The sequence below is a fragment of the Nesoenas mayeri genome (genome assembly GCF_963082525.1).
Source record: "Nesoenas mayeri genome assembly, chromosome: 12".
NCBI classification, from domain to species: Eukaryota; Metazoa; Chordata; class Aves; order Columbiformes; family Columbidae; genus Nesoenas; species Nesoenas mayeri.
The window spans coordinates 18,719,276-18,736,984 of NC_137547.1; the positions used below are offsets into that span (position 1 = coordinate 18,719,276).

General features: G+C 43.8%; 1 protein-coding gene across 1 annotated transcript in view; it reads right to left on the bottom strand.

The window, feature by feature from the left end:
* Positions 1–989: 989 nt before the first annotated feature.
* The window catches only part of WTIP (WT1 interacting protein), a gene marked incomplete at its 3' end in the record, with an annotated part of 77,126 nt that continues 60,406 nt past the window's right edge, over positions 990–17,709 (bottom strand). The window contains exons 4-8 of the mRNA XM_080352297.1: positions 8,977–9,039; positions 6,945–7,075; positions 5,877–5,928; positions 3,947–4,015; positions 990–1,142 (exon numbers count right to left, since the gene is read on the bottom strand). Of these exons, the coding sequence (XP_080208423.1) occupies positions 990–1,142; positions 3,947–4,015; positions 5,877–5,928; positions 6,945–7,075; positions 8,977–9,039 (468 nt within the window). The remainder of the gene's footprint in view (positions 1,143–3,946; positions 4,016–5,876; positions 5,929–6,944; positions 7,076–8,976; positions 9,040–17,709) is intronic.

The window sequence follows — 17,709 nt, forward strand, 5'->3', positions numbered from 1 at the left end:
TATCAACATACAATCATAAAGCAGTGGGTAACAAATGAAGTCTTGTGTAAAAGAAGCAGTATAAAGACACGTGTACCTTTGCATAGAGAGGGGTTGCTGCTAACCCTGTTAAACAAAAGACAGGTTTAAAAGATGAATTCTTTAGTTAAGTGCCAAATCATCAAGTTGATGTGAATGCATTTTGATACAGCATGGGGATTGGACTAGATGATCTTTTGAGGTCCCTTCCAATCCCAAACAAACAAACATAATGTGATACCATGTCTATCTTTGTACACAGCAAGCAATTACAGAGGTCTGTAACTTTCTTCAACTGTTGTGACCCTGCGTGTGCCAACCTTCTGGATATATTCCTCCATAATGTGGTTTCTATAGGAGACGCTTGCCACACTTCGCTAACAAGCTAAATAGTCTTTGGATGACTGTGGAACCTTGCAGTGTGGAAAGCTGGTGTGACGCTGCTCTAACGTGCTGAAACCTGTCCTTGCTAAAACCACTTTTTTGCTTCCTATCCACTACTTCTGGGAATCTAAGTTTTAAAAAAATGTGAGACTGTATTCTCTAAGACCAGAATTCAACAAAACTAGCTAAAATGCTAGCATTTATCTTATCATGCTTGCTGCAGTATGATAAGGTGCTAACTTTTGGAAAGTAATTCTACACTCCTTACCTGCGCAAAATCTAGACTGAAGGAAACTGAGGAGGGAGTGCAGAACAGCCCTTTGTACCATTGTTTTCAGAAATCCTGCCATTTACAGTTACAGTTTAGTGGTGAATTATTTGTTCAAGTAGACGGTGTCTCAGTGAAAACATCTACATAAAAGAATGCATATATACAAGATCAAAAAAGGACCCCTCACCTCTGATTTAAAAAATAAATAGCTGGTTTAAACTGTTATTACTGGAATCTCATCTTTAAAGGAACAGGAAAGTCATTTTTAGATTTTCGTCTTCTCTTTCAAACGGCGTTTTGGCCATGGAAATGTCTCTCAGAGTTCTGTGACGTGCATTGGATAGCTTGGAGGTGGATGTGATGGCAGTTTAATATTAAGGCGTCTGATATGACAGCCGTGGCAGAGCAAGTGGCCCTCCAACGGATAGCACCGATGGCCTTCCTCGTCGTTGAGCTGTAAGCCACAATCCTGGAAGAAACACAGACGTCCCAGATTAGGTAAGTCATCTCATATTGATCTCATATTGATCTATCCTACATAACCCTGAGAGCTCCCTCCTAAGGGAGGGAGCAACCTCCAAAGGTTTTGGTAGGTGGGCCCTTACTATCTCCTATTAAGCAAAACAACATCACTGAAGTCGAACAGGACAGTCTATAGCAGTACCCCCGCATTATTTCTCATCCCAGTCTCTTCTTCATCTAATAAATGCAGATGCAAATCAGACAAAAGCAGACCAAGGACTGACCCTGACACATACAACCTGGAAGAGCTTAGAACAGAGAAGGAGCTAATTCTGCAGCAAGCAAGAAATGGGGGAGCCTAAATAGAGAATGAGAGGAGTGGGGAAGAGGGGAAGATGAGGCACGTTTTACTTCTGAAGCAGGGCTGAACCTTCTCTAATTTGGAAATAAAAAAACTAAAGACTTCAAGGCCAGTGTCCATCTTTAGTGTTTGGCACATAACTACAGGGACAACAAGGGTGAACAAGAGTAAAGGAACAGAAATAGAAGGAAAACAACAAGCAGTGATCCTGGCTGCTGACTGTGATGTACACTGCAACAGAGACAATCCTGGTTTGCAGTTGTCACCATTGTAATCTTGAGGACATTTGAAAGTCATGGCAGTTTTGTGCTTGGATTTGATATTTCAAGTATGTTAAATACTGAAATATTGTTACTGTGACCAGTTCTGACAAACCAGAGGTTCTGAGTACACATCTGCACACTTAAGGAAAAAAAAAAATGAACATGTTGGGCATATAGGTCATTTTAGTGTTAAAAACTGATGCAGTTTTTAATTGTACACAAAGTACAATTTTTCAGCTTTCATAGCTCAAGTTAAAATCCTCAAATTTTACAACACTGAAATAAGAATGAAAAATTGGTTTTAAAGTAAGGTTTAGAAGTGGAATGTTAGTTTAGGGAGGCGTTAATCAAAGTCTCTGCCAAGGTAGTTTTCTGTTACTATATGCTATATAATAACTTCATAGTCCTTCATGTAAGGTTTGAAATTCAGTTCCTCATTAGAATGTAACAATTTCAGATACCCTACAGATGTGCCAAGTGTTCATACCTTTTTTCCCCTCTCCCATAACTGCATTCCTCTTCTGCAACAGAAATCCTGCCTTCTCTGTGTGTTTCAGTTTTAGAAAGGGGATCTATTGACCTGTAAACTGGCTTGAACTTCTCAGCAGAAATGGTTGCCCAAGAAAGAGATGATACAGAAAAGCAGCAACATTTCCAAAGTGATGATTGACTTTGCACGGCCAGGTGATGATGACATTAACATCATTTTAGAAGTGGCTGCGTACATTATTATAGCCTTTGCAAACATCTCCACGTGAATACCTCAAAATACCAGCACAAACTGTACTAGCAGGATTTGGAGACAGCAGTGACCCAGGGCCTACAGTTTGAGAGCTGGCGTGGAGACCTTTAGGCAGTAACCCACCCCTGTTAATAAGTGTCTCACCCCTGATTTCTGTACATAAATGCACTCTGCAGTTCTGGGCAGATGTGGAGGCAGCTTGATTTGCCTCAAACTGGAAGGAGAATGGGGAAATGAATAACGAAACAAAACTGAAAATAAACCCCCATGGGGACATTCTAAATATAAAGTCAATAGCCTGCGAGAGAAGGGGAGGGAGCTGTCATCTTAGGTGAAGCCTGCACAAAGCAGGAGCTGGGGGAAGGAGGAGGAGGGAAGTACAGCTCTCCAAAATGCTGCCATTTCCTGTGCCAATTTCTCTTTAAAAATTGATAGAAAATGATGCAGTATCAGGTGTCTCTGTTGGGAGGAGACAGCTGAGTACATGGGGTCTTTCTTACATTTAAGTTAATGTACATTTCAAGATGCCCTGAGTTTTGTTATTTTCTCCCTCAACTGGAAGTGTCTTTGTAAAACCTCTTTTGTACAGGAGTGCATGGCATCTAGTATTGCTGCATTTTTGCCTCTGGTGCCAAGACAGTTAGGTAGCACAGTTAGGATCTATGTGGACCTTTGCATGTTAAATCAGTGTGCCAAACCTACAGCAAAAGGAAGTTTTAGGTTGATCCCAAATTAAAGAGTTTGTTTTCCTCCTCATGCTCCCAGGTGCAGAGCTAGGACTAAACTCAGCTCTCCTCTCCAAAGCAAGAGCACTAATCCCACAACTTGATCTGTCTCAATAAACATTTAAATGTTCTGCACAAAAAGAAACTACTTCCAAAAAAGTGACAGGAAATCAGCGGTATCCCTGTCTCTTTTCTAGTGAAGAACCAGTATTCATTCAGCACGGAAACAACACAGATCCCCTAGAAAAACATTCGTGGTGGAGTGAGGGTCCTTCCCTGCACAGTCAACGTGCGTTTAAGTCTCCTCAGATCAGAGCCACACAAGCTGTATCCAGAGATCAGGAAAAACAGAACCAGTGCCTACAATTCTCTCCCAATCTAGATGTATTGAGAAAATTCAACTCAGACAACCAAACCCAGCTTTTGAAATTAAGACACTGGGGAAAAAAGAAACTTAATTTTGTAGTGGAGATGGAAGCGCCACTTGCAGCCCAGCCAGCACACAGCCCTGCGCCTCCAGGCGCCGAGGGGCAGAGCCCACCTGCCCCGGCCTGTGAGAGCAGCCAGTGCGCCCTGGGGTGCCAGGCAGCACCTACCAAGAGGCTGCAAGCTGTGACAAAGCCTTGCTGTGGGGTGACAAAGCCCTGCTGTGGGGTGACAAAGCCTTGCTGTGGGGTGGCAAAGCCCTGCTGTGGGGCAGGTATGGCGCCCGGTGCCTACCTCGCAGTGGTAACACTCCACATGGTAGTCTTTGTCCATTGACACCACCCGAATGGTCTCCTCGGAGCCCTGTTGGGGAAGCAGAGGGAGGGTAAGAGCAGGCTTGTGAGTGGTGTTCTCCTGTTTTCTTTCAGTGCCCAGCCTAGCACTCTGGAGAGCTGTTTCCCTGCGACATCCCCTCCTCCTCTGCAGAGCAGAGCTCTGTGACCGCCGAGGCTCTTGTCCCCGGTGCGCAGCACTGCACTGCACCGCTGGTTTTGCTGTTTAGCAGCAGCGTGGGTGTCTCACATAGCTAAGCTGTAGAGGTCATCTGGGAAGTGTAGCCAAAACTTCATCCTCAAGGGACAAATTATAGTCTTGAAATGAAATAATTTTCCAAGGGCACCCAGGATCTGAATGAATTACCAGCCAAAACCTACGACCTGGTGATTGGGTGACCTTTCCTTGTAGACATCCTGGCCTGAGTTTTCCAGGACCTGTACTCCCCTCAAACCATCTGCTGCACAGTAATTTTGCACGTCACTGTATGTACCCCATAGGGGTTCACACACCAGTCTGGCAGGTAATGAGGTGCACAGGCCAAAGCCTCAGCGTGAGGGTGGATGCGGTGGAGTTGTGTAACTCCTGGCTGAGTCCCAGGCCTGTCAGAGCAGCCCATACCCTGCTTGTTACCTCACCGACTCTTTCCCTGATCCATTCTGAAGCCTCTGAAGACAGTGCTTGTTAAATTTGGTGCCTCGCATTGTTTCCAGTTCCAGGTGTGGTTAGAGCATCAGATATGACGTAAATTATGTCTGAGAAAAGCTGTGGGCAAGTTAGTACCTGCACTGCTAGACTTGAACTATCCTAAGAAACCTCCATGGGAAAGAACATGGAGCCTGTGCTGCTAACCATCATGAGTCAGCAGTGCAACTGCTGGACTGCTTGCCCTTTGTGGTTTATTTTTGTTAAAAGTAGTTTTGTAAGTCACAAATCCAGTGAAATTTACATAGGGGTTTTCTCCTCAGGTCCCATCACCAGGACAAGCAGTTCTGGCTCAGCATTCATAAGGTTTTTAACTACGTGAGAACTGGCCCTTTAACAGAAATCGTACCTACAGAGTGAAGCGCAGAGTGCTGGAGGTGGGCATGCCGAGAGGCTCCAGCCACAGGCTTTGCTGGGGCACAGCAGCTCATACAATGCAAGCTGTGGCTCTTTAAACACGCCAAAAGGAAAAGGAGGGAGGTGCTGAGGCTCTTGCTTACAAATGAGCTGGTCAGTGACCTCAGCAATGGGAACTCAGAGGGTCCTGTACCCACCAGAGCGTGGGGGAGCACCACTGCGGGCAGGCAGAATAGGGATGTCTTTATGCAGAAGTCTTCCAGTGCTGACTATGCTGTCAGGATAGGCTGTGGTTGCAGGCAGTTAATTCACCTGGTTTCCCTTTTAGCCAACTTTTCTGCTGCCTCTTCCACCCCTCTAAGCACTTCCATTTCATTGCCACCCCACGACAACAGACTATGTGACCTCCTCACAGGGTCAGGGTAACCCTCAGATACCTTTTCAAATCTGGCCATCTTAACAGATCCACATCAGAAATGCAAATGTAGCAGACAAGGAAAATTGCTACTTGAGCTAATGGGAGATTCTAAAAATAAACAGGACTTCACTTCTTGCATTGTTCTTGGAGTCCCAGTCAGGGTTTTCAATTAAATGAGATTTATAACAGCATAATTAAGACCTGGAAAGCACCCCAAAGATACAAAGTACTATGCTGCATAAGTAGCATGACTGTTACAACCCCTGGGAATGTTTGGGAGTGACAGTACTGCTGAACTGCATTTAATATAGTATCTGACATAATATAGATTCTGGAAGAGGGAGGAAAAGCACCTAATGTGTTTTTAGAACAGCTGTTTTCTCTAGAAAGTCAACGCATGGTAACACATACCTGTGCTGGTAGGATTGGCTGGTTGCAAGAAGCGCATTTTGGTGCAAAAACCCTAGGGTGAAAGAGGAAAGCATTCAAATCACATTTACAACTTCTTCAAAAAGTGAAACCAAGAGATCTATTCCAGCCATGCCTTGTTTTTCATCAGAATACAGATCCACAGGATTTGAAACACCGCTAAATATTTGATGATATTCAGGGAAAAGGAGATCCAGAAGAGCTTTATTGCTTAGGTCTTCCTGACCTCTAACCTAATGAATCCAGCCCTCTTCCCACATACGCTCTTTCTCTCACCTTCCATTACTCATAAAGCCATTCAAATTCTTCCAAGGACTTGCTGCTTTGACCGCAAAGCAGCTCCTAACTTGGGCACTTTCACCATTTGACGTCTGGAAGACATAACCATGCCGAGTAGGAGAGGGGCTGATCTACTTAACCCAAATGTATCAACTGGTCTTCTTATCCACAGCTACATTTAATGACAATCACTGGGCCAAAATTTACTCTGTTCTTGTGACATGGTCAACTTGGTACCAGTTGGGTTGAGTTCACATTCACTGGTTGACTGGAGCTCAGAGCATTCATGTTGCTTTTGAGTGGGGGCACAAAGGAGTGCAAAAGCAATCACTTAAACCACAGAACTTTTTGTCAAGTGAGGCTAAAGTCATTCTAACACTAGCTGCTAATTACATGTCTGCTGTGCAGTTTGGGTTAAGTGAACCTACACTCGCCAGTGTCATGCACCACCAGAACTGCGACTCTTAGAAACAGCCAGCAGAACCTACCCTTGCTTGCAGAATTAGTCTAATTAACATTGAAAGTCCTGAAATAAGTAGAGAAACAGCCACCAGATAAGTACATCCTCTGACACAGCTTGATTTTCAACCTCACTGGGCCCATTATGTGACCTTCAATGTAACTTTAAAACAAATGCAACATGTGAGAGCAGTATTTGAGGGACTTGAGCAAACAGGAATGACCCTTTTTTATTTGCTACAAGGCTTCTAACTGTATCAATAATTTAACCACTATAATTTTTGGAAGCATGCAATGGATTGGTGTACTTACGTATGGTAATCTTTGACACAGTAAATATTGTTCTCCACATCCACAGTGAAGGGGACTCCATCCAAACACTCGTTACACACCACGCAGCGGAAGCAGCCAGGATGGTATGACTTTCCAAGGGCTTGTAAGATCTTAAGAGGCAAATGGCATAATAAGTGGATGCATGATTACATGAGATCCCCCTCATACACTGCTGCATCTGATTCTTAATAATGACAGTGGGAAAAGCACTTCAGGATGAAATTACCACTCTGCAGATCTGTCAGCAAGGGGCCTCTTAAAACAATCAACTTGCTTATTTCAGTGGGTTTCAGTAGGCTCCCAATAAAGAGGGAGAACTGTGAAAATCAGGCTAACGCCCACCAGTCTTAGCTCTGCAGGGCTAATACTGCCAGAAGAAATTAAAAACGGCTCCAGAAACCACTTCTTGGGAAATCTGCTCCAGCAAGTTACTGGGATACAGAGTCAATTCACCAAACTTAACAGGCTGTGACAGACAGAATCCAAACCAGTCATTACTCAAACTTAAGAAGTAAAATAACAAAACAAGCAAATAAATAGCTGTTCCTTCATTAAGGATCTTACTGCACCACAGCTACCGACTGGTTATCACTCAACCATAGGGGCCCACTGATTTCTGTTAAAATTCCATCTTCATCCGTGTGTTTGGATACAGACCTATCCACCTGCCCAGGCTTTTCCCATGCTGACCTTCCCTATTGCATTTTAGGGGGTTCAAGGAAAGGCCTCATCCAGCCTTGGCTACGCTGGTACAGAGCAGATCCCGTCCCGCTGTCAGCGTGGCGCAGTGCAGCCGCCCCTGTGCACGGAGCAGCTCCCTGCTCAGCTGCACCCTCAGCCTCCACCAGCCCCAGCTGCGCCCGGCCCGCGGGGCTGCGCCCCGGCCCCTTTGTTGTGTGCGCTCCCGGGCAGGGACACGGAGGGATGAGCCAAAGCAGACTGCTCAGTTCCTGGAGCTCCCAGAGCTGCTTCCTTCTGTCAGAGCACACTTGCTGATGGCAGAAAGGCAGACAAGCACTTGCCAAGCTTCCAGCTACTGAGCTCCACCACCGAGACATGATGGACTCTTGCCTGGGATCCTGCAATTAGGGCCAGCTCGAAGCACGCGAGTCAGGATACCCCTCCTCCTCCTGGCATGATACAACTCCAGAAATTTGCTCTTGGGCTAAAATAAATGATATCCTTGTCCAACCAGTGGTGCCAGGATATGAGCCAGAATCCTCATTAGTGAAGCCTCTGTTCCAGCTCCTACTGAACCTCCGTGGTTGCAATGCAACACCTACTTCTATTAGACATACTGAGGTTCATGTACATTTTAAAGCAAGAGGAAAATAGATATATACTATACGACAGCACTTCAATGTGCAAGCCACTTCATTTTGTTTGGGAATTTCTGCTTAGGAAGAACAGACCAAACTCTTCCTACTGTCACCCACTGAAACAACGCCAGCAGTATCTGGCCCAACCCGTAGCCCTTGGATTTTTTTATTGTAGAAGTAACTCTGACTACTGGGTCCCTACAAATCCCAGTGCAATAGTGATTTTAATTGACATGGAGCAAGTGGCAGAAGATAAATGATGCAAGTCACAGAGCCAGGTAACAAACCTGTGGACTACTGATAACACCCCTGTCCTCTCCAGCCGATACCATTCACTTAAGAGAGCTCTTGCCATTCTACCGTTCCACAGAGCACAACCTCTGTTTTATGTTCCCATACAAAGCTGGGCTGTATTTTCTCCTTAGTATTAAAATTATTATTTTCTAATGACACATAGTAGAAAAACAGCCTCCCATGATCTCATAAGAAAAGAAGCCCACTTCACCATACTTCATAATAATAGAGCATGAAGGTATTTTTGTTTATTTACTGCCTCAGTTTCAAAAATTACCTTGACATCAGTGAAGATGCACCGATAGTCTGACTAGGGAAGGAGCACAACACCTCATGGTGCACTGCCCAAAGTACGTGCCACGCAAGCTACCCCACCGCTGGCAAGTTAGGTCTCTTACCATTTCCATTATGAGGTGTCCACAAACAAAGCACTTGTCCGCTGTTTGCTGAAAACCTGAATACTGTTCAAATGACAGAAAAGAAAGGATTATTAGTAGCCGCTCCTCTCACTGCAGAAATACCTTTGAAGTGAATACTGTGTTATTTTCCAGCCTGTGCTGTATATGATAGCAAACTATACAAGAGGTTTGGGAGATGGTGATGCAAAAAAGGCTTCTCTCTGCTCTTGCAGCATGCTCAGATAGCAGCTTGGCCTTCTGACCCACTGCAAGACTTCAATTGAGATTTCCAATGTAATAACATTATTTTAAATTTGACTCTTATTTTTGAAGCCTATTTGGCGAGTTTGCTGGATTTAGCTTGAATTCATTCTTTTGGTTGTTGCTGTTGGGGAAGTAAATAATATAGGACTTACCTCCCAACTCCTGCTCAAATTAGTGACCAGACTTACTGACCTCAGATTTTGGACCTACATTTCACTCAGTGCTATATACAGGCTAGAAAAATGAAGGCAGGCCCAAGGAGCATTTAGCTGCCTTGTAGACACCAAGCTTTTTATCCAGGGAAGAATCTACAAGTCCAGTTGCACAATGTTAGTGCTGAGGTTACGGCAGCCAGGAGCTACTTTGCCCATTTGGGACCAAAGCTCTGTGTTCCCTGCCTCAGTGCTTTTCTCCTTAACTTTGCACTCGTGTCCCCAAAGCGGTTGCTGTTTCAGATGCCAAAATCTGTCTTTAGCCCTGTGTTCATAGATATACAAAGAATATCAAGGTTATCAGGCCAGACGACTGACCTACCAAACAACCACCCTATGGGCAAGAGGCATTTGCCCGAAGAACTCCAGCCATGCAATTTTGAAACTGGTATTTGCAGTGGCCAAACTTCACCCTCACCCCCTGCAGCCCCGCGAGCCAAGTGCTGTGCGTGCACTCTGTCTGCCAGAGGGACCGGGTGCCCATTATTTGTATGGTGCTGCACAGTGATGCCTATTGCAGCAACTAAGGTTGTAGCCAAGCTCACCTGAAATGTACTTTAGTTGCACAAGATAAAAGACGGGAGTGGGGAGGATAAGTGTAAACTGGACTCTTCTCCCAGAGCACAGGTTAATTGGCTCAGGCACCTAATGCATCCTCAGTGCAACAGAGCTTACCGCTTGCTCCATTCCCCCTTGATTTAGTGGGGATTAACTGTCTCCTCACTGGGAGCCAGTGGCTCCCAGCCTAGAGCTGCCATATGTTTTTCTTTTTATTGGTATGAGGGGATTACATGTTACTTCAGATCAACAGGTTGGAGACAAAATTATCATTGCTATACAACAAAGTGATTATGAAGGACAGGGTCTCGCAGACGCTTTCACGGGCCCAGGTGGTCAGTAAGTGATGGTATGGCAGCTGTCACAGCTCCAAATTTACAACACACTAAGGAACACAGCTCATGTAATCTTAAGAAACTTTGAAACTTCATCAGAAGAGACCAGGGTGTTGAGGAACAAATACAGAGGCAGCAGCCCTAGCTGGCTGTATCTGCAAGATACTGCTTTTTTGTGCCTTTTTCTTCTGCTGTTTGGGATGTTTCTTGGCTGCGCTGTATCTGAGTAACCATCTGGCTAGACTATTTCCTAAGGTTGCAAACTCGAGGGTTTACTGGAAACAGGTGGGCAGGTCCTAGTGGTGCAGACAGTAGGGGATTAACAATAGCACAAACCCGGCTAATTCTAAAATCCTGCTGGAATGAATTTACCAGTGCCATCTGGCTGTCATTTGATAAGGAATGCAAAGAAGCACTTACCCAGCTATTGATTAACAGGAAAAATTATTCCCCAGGAACAGAATGGTATAGCGGTCAGATTAATGTCGTTTATTGCTAACTAGATTGTCATAAATTACAGTGTTTGTCAGAAAGAAAGGTTTTGCTGACACAAACCCACTCTTTATATGACTAACCCTATTAAATTAAAACCATGATTTGTTTTTAACAAGAGAATTGTTACTTGTCAAACACATCCAGAGCTGGATTACTGAACTAAGAAGAGTTGCAAAGGGCAGGAAGCCCAATAGCAGTGATAAAATACTTCATGGGCTTGGGGAGCTGTCCTTTACCACTGCTCTCTTTTCTGATCACAGCATTGATCCCACTCAAACTGAAGACCTGATTCAGTGAGATCAGGGGTTTGGATTTGGCTCTGCTTGTGCTATAAATCTATTTGGACTGGAAAACAATAACAGTCTCGGGTCCCAGCAGCACCGTTTTCTACATGACAGCAGCACTGGACACTGCTGGTTAAAGGTAAACAACAAGTTAATTTTTCTACGTTTTTGTAGCTCACCTGCCAACTTCTGCTTTGCAGTTTTTGTTCTTAACTTGGAGAGTTTCAACAGAGCTGTTGTGCTTAGTTTTCAATTTTAGAAGCAGAGCTTACAAACAAATTCTTAAAATAATGATTAGAACTGGCAAACTGTCTTTGAAGCACTCATTACTAACTTCCACAAATCTTGCGTGTGCAGCGAGAGAGAAGTTGTGACTTACTGCAGACAAGGCAGAATGGCCTTTTCATTATCGCTCAGCACACCCAAGAGCCTCCCTGACGGTGGGTTCCCAGCGCGGCTCCTGGGGGGCAGCAGCACCGGTCCCAGAGCTGGGGAACGGGGGAACTGCAGCAGAAGAGGACGTTATGCCCTACACACTCGTAGCCTCTTTGTTACTGACCTGGCCGGAGGAGGGAAATGAGCTTTTGTGCACAGCAGCCCCCCAATCCTCCCAATCTGGAGATGTGAAAAGTATTGAGGTGTAACAGTGAAGTAATATGGGCTGATGGACAAGACCCTGCTGGAGATGCCAAATCACAGGTGTGCTTCCTATACACAGAGGATTTTATACATACGATTGCAGTTGCGATGTAAGCAGCACTGGGCTCAAGTCTAGCCTTCCTCTATAAAGCTTTCATATGTGCCAATTTTTCTTTCTTTTTTTCTTTCTTTTTTTAAAAATATTTTGTTGGCAGACCAGTAAGATGATGTAACTGCAGACCAAACTAGACAGAAATGTTCAGAACTCTACAGACAGTCTGTGCTCAGGACAAATAAGAAACGTAATTGTCAACTTTCCCAAATATTCATTAGAGATGGTCATTAAACATATATAAAAACATTGAAAGAAGTTGATATAAAAAGAACAGCTCTGAAATTCAAAGCTGAAAATTAAGTGTTACCCTTTACTCTCACTTCTGTGACTTAGAAATAAGACACTAGTTACCAGGATGAAAAGAAAACAAGAGCATGTTGAAGAGCTGATATACTATTTTTCCTGGTTTCTTAGTTGGGCCCCAACTGTGTTTTCCCCATATTTACCTTGTCTTTGACTTCTCTCCCGCATAATAAAACCTCACTTTATGTGCATGAGTCAAGACTTCGTAATCAAGCTCCCGAATGATACTTATGCAAAATAAGACTCTGGGAAACTAAATAAACCTTGAGAAATATGTTAAATATGTTAGAGGAGTAAAAATAAAGTAGAAGACTTGGCTGGCTGAACTTTTGTTTGCTGTCCACTATACTTTGATTAACAAATGAGCAAAAAAATCTGTAATGATTCTGTTCAAGAGTCTTTGTTTCAATGTAAGAGGAAAACAAGTCCTCTTCTGTCCTGAATATTTCAGCCTGTTAGTGTCCTCCTGTGATAATCTTGGCGCTTATAACTCCTCTGTCTAACGTGCAACATATCCCAAAGAAATTAACAATGAATTTTGAGCATATAATGAACAATTATGCATGGAGGATAATCCCACCAAGTACTATGAGAAACAATTTCTCCTGTCTGCCCCCCGACTGTAACCAGTCTCCGTTGTCTACCCAGGGTCTTTTAAAGTTTGATGTTCTCATCATGATTTCCAAAAGCAAAAACATCCAGAAAATCGCACGCCTGAAAAAGGCTTCAAGACTCAAAGTTTCTACCTTAGGCAATGTCAGCTCTTTGAAAAGACACGTCGCTGCTTCTCCTTCGCATGCCTAACCGTGCCCAAGGAGAGGCTCATGCACTTCCCTGCTGTTATGCACTCAACAAAACAAAACCTTCCTCCTGGAAACAGACGCTGGAATCTCATTCAGGCCCATTTTCTTCTTTGATGAGGATGTTCAAAACCTGCTAAAGGTTTGTGCAAGCAGATCGAGCGGGTTACATTTCAGTAGATGTGGCAGTCGCTGCCCCGGTAATGGTACGAAGCCGTAAAAACTACAATTCGCTGTTACGGTGCTGCAAAGTCACTGAAAGGGATTGCTCAGCCTAGGCTTGAGATTCCTACTCTTTTATGCTTACAGGGTTTTGAGAAGGATGATCAGGAGTTTTTGCCAAAATTCTTCAGGCATTTAATTCTGAAAACTAATTTCTGAATTGGGTGCTATGCTAATAATGTATTCCAACCCCAGGCTGCCTGTAATCCCTCACAGACTCTCTTCTCCTTGGTTTCCCATTAGCAGAGCATCTGTCTTCTCGCTGCTTTATTGTTTGCTCTCTGCATGAGATCCTTAGTACATGGGACGCAACAATGCAAGAAATTCATGGGATCACATTAAGAGAGGGAGAGAATATCACATTTGGTTTCATGCAGATGGGGTTTTGTTGTTGTTGGTTTTTTACACACATATTTAAATGCAGCGATTAAACTGAACTGAACAAAACGGGCCCTTCTCAGGCTCAAAGATACGGGAGCCTCATAGGAGGTGGAAGCGATTAAATTAAAGGCAAATAGTCCAGAACTTTACTCTTCATCTCACTGAAACCCTTTCATATAGCCTGTTGCTTCGCCCTCTCCTGCTGGCTGTGAGGAAACACTACTGCAGCAGCTTATCCTCCTGCGCTTCCACCATGTAGTGTCTGAAGGACACGGGTAGGACATGGAGGGACCTCATGTTCTGCACAGAGGTAACAGTTGGTCTGGCCGTGCACAAAACTCTGCCAAAAATGAGGCGTTCAGCTGGTAGCTGGCTCCGCCTCAGCACTCAGGCGCGCTGCAGCCCCGGCGAAGGGAACAGCCCACAGAAACCCACGGGTGAGCACGCACCAAGGCTGCTGTCCGTCTTATTAATTAAGAGCCAGTAATTACTTTCTTACCTAGATCTTCCTTAAACTCCTGCAGAAGCTTTGCAGTGACAACGATCAAGAAAAAAGCCTGAAGCAACAACTTGAACCCTGCATCGTATCGTACAGCCCCAAATCTATTAACTTGATTCACATTGTACAGCACTTCGTATTGCACAATGCTATACTCCTGCTACGGGATATTAATTGTCACTGCTACCATTTACTATGTACACCGCAAAATAAACTATTTGCATTAGAATATATTTTCCTGGAAAAAAACAAACAAAACTCAACAACTGGATTTTATTCAAAACAGTTGCTGAAAGGTTTCAATTCAAGACATGATAGCAACTAATACCAACGTTTACCAGACAAATGGAAACACACCATTTCCGCACTTATTTTCCCTAACTCGCTCATAGAAAAAAATTAATGCTGTCTGCTTACAAGTGTTTGGCATGAGTTACACATAATTAGAATGAGCTCTAGCTTTTTCTAAGTGTGCTTCAGTTACTGTAAGTTGCTATTCAATGTAATATTAAGAAAAATGGGATAATCTCACTTTTTGGATCAACATCTGAAGAGGAAATAGAGGGGTAACTATCTGGCATGAAACCAACTGGACTTTGTAACACGCTCTTCAAAACATTCCACTAGCAAATGTAAGGTAAAGGACAGTTGCAAAGCTAGTCCACAGTGGTATATCTCAGAAAAAAACCATCTTTGCTTTCCTTGTTGATTTTGTCCTGGGACCCATTTAACAGTCCATAACCCCATTCAGGAAATGCTGAGCATCCTTTTAGTGAATACAGATCCTACTCACACATTGACTTTTCATCACATTATGTTTATCTACATTATCACCTGGATGCAGGTACTGCCTGTGTATTGCTCTTTTTATAAACTTGGGAGATTTTTCTGGATTTCAGTTGGTTTCCTGTTTCAAAACGCCAAATTCCTTCCATAAATGGACCTACAGCTGACCATGTCATGCACCGTTTGTAGTGTTCACTCTTAGTTTCTCAGCTCTAGTGCCAACATTTTTATATGGTCCCCAGCTCGAAAAATTTGTCCTCTGAGGTAAACTCCTGGGAGAAAATCCAGACCTCCCTGCAGTCAATGGGACTTCTGCCACCAGCTTCAATGGACCTGTAACTTCATGGTGCAGAACCCAGCACTACAGTGCCATGTTGCAACGAGAGGTGAACCCAAACTGCCAGCCCTGCACGCTCTTCACGCTCCTCCACACTGAAGTCCAAAGTGCAGAGAACAAACAATATTTGCCTCTCCTTCACTATTTTGAAATTTTAAGTCCCTCTGTAGGTTTGATGCAACACTTCAATTCCGAATACCCCAATTAATCATCATTACTGTCAATTTAGTTTATAAAATAAAACCAGGACCACTAGCATACCACAAACTTAGCAAAAACTAAGGAAGGAAAGTATTCAATTTTTTTTGGCAGGGAGGGGCCGGAACAAGACACACACACAAGTAACAGCATGAATGTTGCTCCCTCATGCACGGATTACAGTGACGTGCTATAATCTGTTTGCCTTTGTTTTCAGTAACAGTATTTGGAGGCACAGCAACGCTCGGCATTCCTGATGTCTCTGAAACTTGAAAGCACCTCCTGTCCCAACCTACAGCCATCAGCACTTTGAAGACACTCACAGACCCCCTTACACTTCTGTACATCAGAATACTGCAGCAAATCCCTTTCCAAGCTTTGATTCCATTATTCTGTTAAACATGTCAATAAACACCAATGTCTATTCTCCGATGGGGGTGTGTGTTCTAATAGCAAGTCTCCTAAATACATCATCACAGTTACCTAGAAACTCCATTTGCTCTGTGATTCTCATTAGATATGAAATGGACACAAGCTGCAGCTTTAATAATTTACCTTTTAAACCGAGTCCGGGTTTTTTTCTGAGAGAGTCTGGCTTAGCAGCAACGGGCTCTCTGACTAATGCACTAGTCTCAGTGCTCAGCCCTCCCAAGGGGGATCTCCAAACACGTATACTTGCTGAGATGGAAAATTAAACCTCTGACTCCAGCTGACACCAGCTTCCATTACCCTAAATAAAAACTACCTTCTTAGGGCCCAAGCAACTGGGAAGGGCCATTTCCCACACTGCCAGGTTTGGAAAACAGCATGTACACAAACTGAGAAGAACAGCCTTGATCACATTAATATCTACATTGCAGCCATGCCCAGGGGTTAGATTAGGGTAAGGGTCTGGTTGTGTTTGGTGCTAAGGCAGATGAAGGTGCAAGCCCTGCTCTCATGAACACTGATCCTCTGTTGATCTCTGTCAATATATATAATCCTCTGTCCCTTTCCCCCATTAAAGGCTGATCATTTCCCTTTGTCACCTCCATAGCACTCCTGCACACCCTGCTCCTTTCACATTTTTAACATCACTGGGAGGTTTACAGTTGTGGATCTAAGACAAGGCCCTGCATGTTCTCTGCAGCCAGCTTTTGTGTTGCAGTGGCCAGCTGTGCAGCAGGGAGGGCAGAGCTGTGGCAAGGAGAGTGTCCTGAGCAGGTTCCAGTCACTGGTGTGGGGGAGAGAAGGATCAGGAGCAGGGAGCCCCAGCAGCACCAGCACCCAACATCACGGGAGGTGGGCACCCCCAGGGCTGGCCAGGGCACAACCAGGCCACCCAAAGGCCTCCTGGAGGCTTCCAATGCGCTAAGACTCTCTGTACGGTTGGCATGTGCAAAATGAAGTTTTGGAGCCTCTTTGAGGATTTATGGGCAAAGTGACAGCTCCTTCTTCAGTCTTACTGAAATAGATGAACGGCTTTAGATGAAACTTTCAACAACTAATGACAGCGAAGTTAGCCAGAGGCAAAAACCTGGCGCGAAGAAGCTCAGCCTAAATGATTAAATTTGGCAAAGTTATAAGACGGTAAAGAGACACTTTTAAAAGGGGAAGTTTTGGATGACCTTAATGCTATGCACTGCAGCTTGTGGTGTCTGTAATAGGTTATTTCCAGAGAATCCCAGTGTCTTCCAGTAGTGCATTAAGCAATGTAACATCTGTCACAAGGTTCATTTTCCCTCTCATCTCTTCCCTGGAGGGAAATTCTCTCATTTCTTAACCCCTGCTGGACCCCTACTCAATAACATTCATTACCTCAAGAGAAAAAGTTAAAGTCTATCAAAAAGAAAAAAAGAAAAAGAAAAACAAAAGAGAGATAATACATCTAAGATTCTTGTCTGCTTTGGTGACATTTTTAGTCTTTTTTGCCAAGAAAAACAGTAATTTCTTTTAGATTTCTTTACATGATATTTAAGTATTGGAAAGACAAATTAAAATTACTAAGCTATTTTTCCTTCACCCATGATTACGCAGAAATATATCAGCAAAATGGAACAAGAACATCTGCCTGGGATTATTTATTATAGAGTAAGGCATTTATTTTTTGTTCACTTCACCAGGAACAGTGTCCCTGTTATGGCTGGTTAGCTATCTGTGTCCTAAGATATTTCAGGGAAGGATTAAACTGTCATTTGTTTTATTTCCTTTCATGAAATAACTATCCTAACAGGGCTGAGGCAAGACTTGGATATTGCTGGATGTGGTACCTTAAGGTGGCATGAAAAGGAGTAACTGGATTTTCCCTGGAGCTGAAGCAAAGCAG